Source organism: Carex rostrata, chromosome 20 (genome assembly GCF_964058835.1).
Source record: "Carex rostrata chromosome 20, lpCarRost1.2, whole genome shotgun sequence".
In the NCBI taxonomy this organism is placed as follows: Eukaryota; Viridiplantae; Streptophyta; class Magnoliopsida; order Poales; family Cyperaceae; genus Carex; species Carex rostrata.
In genome coordinates, this window is record NC_135937.1 from 7438489 (window position 1) to 7443961 (window position 5473).

Consider the following 5473-nt stretch of genomic DNA (forward strand, 5'->3'; position numbering starts at 1 on the left):
CCAAAATGCCCTCGGCCCAAATTCAATTAATATCCATATAATTATTCTGAACAATTATATTTCTTGCGGTTGTTGTTTCGGTAACTTTTATACAACCTGTCATGCACGTTTATAAATTAACCGTTGTTTTTGCTTGTCATCTTATATGACATTTATAATTTAATTATATCACATATAATTAATTATATCCATCTTATTATTAGTCATAATCAATTTATAATTAATCATTAAGATTCTCCGATTAGCTCCTATATGGTGTGACCCGATAGGATCTGTGTTATGTTGGTAAAAAGAATTAAAAGTGTTTTAACTTCTACAAATTATGAGAGGAATCTGGCAGAATGCATCATGACCATCCAATTACACAGATATACTGTACAATATCACGATCTAGTAAACTATTTACTCGTGTTAATTCTTTTGTCTCATAACTATCAGATCAGTCTCAAGGTAGAGGTGTGTGTCAATCCTTGCAACTATTTACTCTTGTAATTATACTGCATGCAGATAATCTTACTCTACTATCAAGGGGCCCAGTGATACTATAACTCGTACAGAAATACAAGGGACAATAGTACTTTTGATAAACCATCACTTCCTCAGCATAAGTTATGTATACCGAAATACTACTGTTATAACTGTTTTTTATGGACAGTGTTAGATAACACTCACACACATACACATCTCTTAGTAGGAAAGATCAAATACCTCCTCATACTGTATAACTTAACATTGAATGTTTCATTCGGGGTCTGTCAAATACCATGTTCCTAGAACATATCTATGTGATTAAAATGACATTTTTTGTCTATGGTTTGTAAAACTTAACTATCTTTTAATCCACATATTAACCTTATAGCAGTCAATTAGTGTTCTTGCTAATTATCTCGGTCAGAGACTTTTAAGAGTATATCATCTATATTATGAAGTTTCACAATTTCAGTCATGAACTCGAAATGATTCATAAATGCAATAATACTTCAAGGTAACAAAATGACATTTTATTAATCATTTAATTAATGAACAATTATCGTATTATTGACTTCTAAATTATTACATACTAACAATTCAGTCGGTGCATCGAATTGGTGTGCATTCTCAGTCTGCGCACTATCCCAATTTGGTGCGCCGACTGGGTATACGTGGGTGGTATGATTTTAAATATGGCTGATTGGGTTAGTAGTAATTGTTTAATTCGTGTGGTTTTAAGTAAAAAATTTCGGCTTATAAAACAAACAAATATTTTGATGAGTTGACTTAATCTCTGAATATAGTGGCAGTAATTGTTTAATTCGTGTGGTTTTAAGTAAAAAAAATTTCGGCTTATAAAACAAACAAATATTTTGTTGAGTTGACTTAATCTCTGAATATATTCTAAACAGTAAAAAATAAGCAAATTTAAAATTATTTTACCGTGTGACGTGCGTACCAAGTAATTAAAAAAAATGGAGGTGCGGGGAATCGAACCCCGTGCCTCTCGCATGCGAAGCGAGCGCTCTACCATATGAGCTACACCCCCGTTTGTTATTTGTGCATAAATTAATCTACTTAACATAAATATTTTAATATCCTCGGTCTTCAGCACTACCTAGTCGGCTAGTCCCAGACTCCCAGTGTTCTATGAGCCCACCAGATCCTCTGAGGTACCTACTATTTGAAGATTTGTGTCAATTGAAACTGGAGAGATTTGTGTCAAGTTAAAAGAACGGTCTGGATTTACCACTTGCACCTCAAAAATTCTGAGGTGATATGGATTCCATCGTCCACATTCGAGATCAAATGCTCGGAGTTACCTTCAATATTCGTGCGGATTATATCATTATGATTGAACGGTCGTGATCTAAATAGAAATATTCTGTTACCTAGGCCGCCGCAGGCCACTGTTTCTCTTTCAAGTCGGGATTCGGGAACAAAAGCTCTCGATCAAGAAAGGTCTCTCTCTCTCTCTCTTGTTCTAATTTCGATTAAGTTGTTACTTTTCAGATTACGACTTCTCTAGCCGGTGAAACTTAAGATTTCTCTTTTTCAAACCTTCTTTTTTGAGATTGAAACAGCAAACGATGTCAGCAGGAGAGGAAGAAGAAAACGCGGCCGAACTCAAGATCGGTGATGGTAATAACACTGAGTTCTCATCTATGCCCCTAACATTCTTTTAATTTGAGCACGGCCCCTTTGTTTGTCAGAAAGCTGTAATCTACTTCACAAATTGAACCCTAAAAGTGGTCTCTTTTAATGACCTACGGTCTACTTTTAGTGTTCATGTTTCAAGGGACTTGTGATGAATAAAACACAAGTCTAGGAACAAAATTGTTTCCATTATGTTCTTTCATGAACCAATTTCTGAATAAATTGGCTTCTTTTGAGGCTCTTTTTGCCAGTATTATTTATTGAATTAGGCTTGCAACATATATTTGGTATATTATGGAGAAATCAATACTTAGATTTAGAGCAACACAGCATAGTTTTCCTTATAGAGAGAGCACTTTGGGAAACTTTGCTTGCAAGTGCAATTTTCCAATTTATACTTTGCATAGACTTTTTTTTTATCCAAGGGAGCAAGTGTGTAAATACGTATAAGCCCCTCCTGCTGCAAATATTTTTAATTGTGTTTATTTTCTCCTTTGTAGAGTTTCTAAGGGCAAAATGTCTCATGAACTGTGAAGTGGCAATAATTCTGGAGCATAAGTATGAACAGCTCCAGCAAATGTCTGATGATCCTGCAAATCAAGTTTCTCAGTATGCTCTTTTCTCCTACGAGTTACATCGTGTCTAACATATGAACAAAAAGGAACTTAAATGGAAATCACCATGTGTAAAATCTACAAAATGAAAACATATTATAACATTCAGTAGGAGAAATGTCTAATATATCCCTGCAACACATTGAAAAACTAACCTGCCCCTCGTAAATTTCATGGTGATTTGAAAATTTTGTGAGCTGGAATTATGCAAATACTATTTGAAATGTTTTAAATTTATTAAATTTTGATTCTGATTATTTATGTGCTATTAGGGTTTTTGAGAAGTCCCTACAGTATGTAAAGCGCTTTAGCCGGTACAAAAATCCTGATGCTGTCCGACAAGTCAGAGAGTATCTTTTTTTGTGTGCAACTTTTTCAATAGATACTATGATAATTTAGTCCCCTTTTTTCCAATTTATGTGGCAAGTTGGCTGTAATTTATCAGGTACAAAATTACTGGTATCGTACCACCAAACGACCGAAGTACGTACAATGCAGTATGAGTTATAACTGTGTGGAGCAATCCTTGGTTTAGTATCAATTTGTCTACTTAGATGGTTCTGCTGCGAATGTGTTGTAAATTTTAAGCTTGATTTTGGGAGGATGAGCATTTATTACATATATCAATATATCCCTGAATTGTTTATTTTTGATCCTTAATCCAATTATACAGAGTTCTAAGCAGATACCAGCTTGCAGAATTTGAGGTATGAATTTTAACTTTACTTTTACTTCTCAACAAACCGTTCAAGGTTTCTTCCTTTCTATTTTGGGTTGGGTGGAGGTTGGGGCGGTTTATATCATGACATTTTGGAGATCTTAAAGGAATAATCCGAAAGAAGCTTTGCTCAAAGGCTACTCATGTTTTGTTCATAAAATTTGTGATAAAGTATTAGCAATAGAGTTTTAGGGAGGAAATTATAGCATGAGGTCACTGGTTATAATATATATATATTTTTTATTAATATAGTTGATAGAAATCATAATTAGGTGATATGTGTTTCCATTTCTAAAGCTCCCAGTCAGTGCTCATCTTAATTACAGTTTTTTTTTTTTTTTTTTTATAGAAATGATGAATCATGGTGTTATTTTCATAAATATAAATGAGTTGTATTTCTCTACAGATACCCAGAAAAATGTAGTGTCCATGTTTCATGAAAAAGAAGAACAAAAAAAACAGTTGGATATAATTTAATATGAAAAATGTTGTGTGATACAGCTGTGTGTGCTTGGCAACCTTTGCCCAGAGACGGTGGAGGAAGCTATTGCTATGGTTCCTTCTATAAAGGTATTGATCTGTCTATAAATGAGAAAGAGCTGGGCTAAGGTTTTAATTCCCACCCATATTTTGCAATTTCAAAGTCCAAACAGTCGATCCGAACCGATCAACATGATCTCATATTAAAATGTGCTTGCAGACCAAATTTTACATTTTTTTGAAAAAAAATTATATTGGTAAAAAAATCACTGTTTTTTTATGGTCTAGGATCATCTCAAAAATAGTGATTTTCTACCTATCTAAAAAAATAATAAAAGTTTTCAAAAAATGTATAATTTGGGTCTCCAAGCACATTTTAATATAGAGATCATATTGACGGTTCGGTTCAACTGTTTGAACTTTGAAATCGCAAAATATGGACAGGAATTAAAACTCTATGAGAAAATAATATTAATTCTGAAAGCTCTGTTTTAATTCCTAAAGCACCTTTAGCCCAACTCAACGAGAAAATAGTATCTCTTGAGTAATACAATACAAGCAAACCCTCTCTGTATGTTACGGTTTCCTTCTTCGTTGTTTATTCCAAATTATTGTAGGAAGGCATTATTAATTCCCTTTTTCATGTCAGTGCAAGTGTAACTAGTTATTTTTACTATTTCCTTTCATTTTCTTATTATATTCTTTGTACCAGACAAAGGGAAGGATAGATGATGATGAACAAATAGAGAAGATGCTGCATGATCTCTCTCTCATTAAGAAGTTTGAGTAGCTTATTAGTTGTTTTCTTGAATCATGTGCCACTGAAATGTTGCTAAGCAAAATTTACCAGTACTGTGTTTTGATTGTAATTAACTTTGTTGGTTTTTGCTACATAGTTTTCTGAAAGGGATGTTTGTATCAGAGTTGATACATGCATGATGTGCTAGCAATGGAAATATTAATTATTTGCATGAACGAAATCACATACCTTCAAGCGAACATGTACTGGTAAGTAATGGGAAATAGGGTTTTACTAGCTAGATTTTCTTCGTCTTTGTATCAGGTGTAATTTAGAGCAGGAATATTACAGTTTGATCTGTGTTATGAATTCATATTTTATTTTTAAAAATAGTCGGTATGATTAAGTAACATAATCTTAATATGAAAATATGCTTTGGAGATTTAAATTTTTTATTTTTTTTTACTATTTGTTTAAATAGGTGGAAAATCATTTCGGGTTCTTTTATGATATCTAAGATCAAATAATTTTCTACCTATCTAAAAACGTAATATCTTTTTTTTATTTATTTAGAATTTTGTCTCAAAACGTAATTTTTTTCGGCCTTGAAAATGGAGATGGATTAATAGCACGTCATAGCCTCACTCTGAAATTTATATAATGTTCGACCTAAAATTATCCATCTATCATAAAAGAGAATGCCAGTGCACGTCAGAAATTACGTTTTTATGTAGCGGTTACAGAATTTATGTAGCGCGAATTGGTGTCAGAAATCAAAAGGCGGTCCAACGATGG

The 5473-nt window shown here is 33.1% G+C and overlaps 1 protein-coding gene and 1 non-coding gene across 2 annotated transcripts; one reads left to right on the forward strand and one right to left on the reverse strand.

The window, feature by feature from the left end:
* Positions 1 to 1446: 1446 nt before the first annotated feature.
* TRNAA-CGC (transfer RNA alanine (anticodon CGC)) lies at positions 1447 to 1519 on the reverse strand. The gene has a single exon. It is a non-coding gene; the product is annotated as a tRNA-Ala (tRNA).
* A 348-nt stretch (positions 1520 to 1867) lies between these two features.
* On the forward strand, positions 1868 to 4860 carry NRPB4 (RNA polymerase II, Rpb4, core protein). Its single transcript, XM_078322183.1, has 7 exons — positions 1868 to 1932; positions 2055 to 2112; positions 2628 to 2736; positions 3014 to 3091; positions 3415 to 3448; positions 3961 to 4029; positions 4652 to 4860. The coding sequence occupies exons 2-7, from the start codon at positions 2061 to 2063 to the stop codon at positions 4727 to 4729; spliced, it is 420 nt and encodes a 139-aa protein (XP_078178309.1). The 5' UTR covers positions 1868 to 1932; positions 2055 to 2060; the 3' UTR covers positions 4730 to 4860.
* Positions 4861 to 5473: the final 613 nt, after the last annotated feature.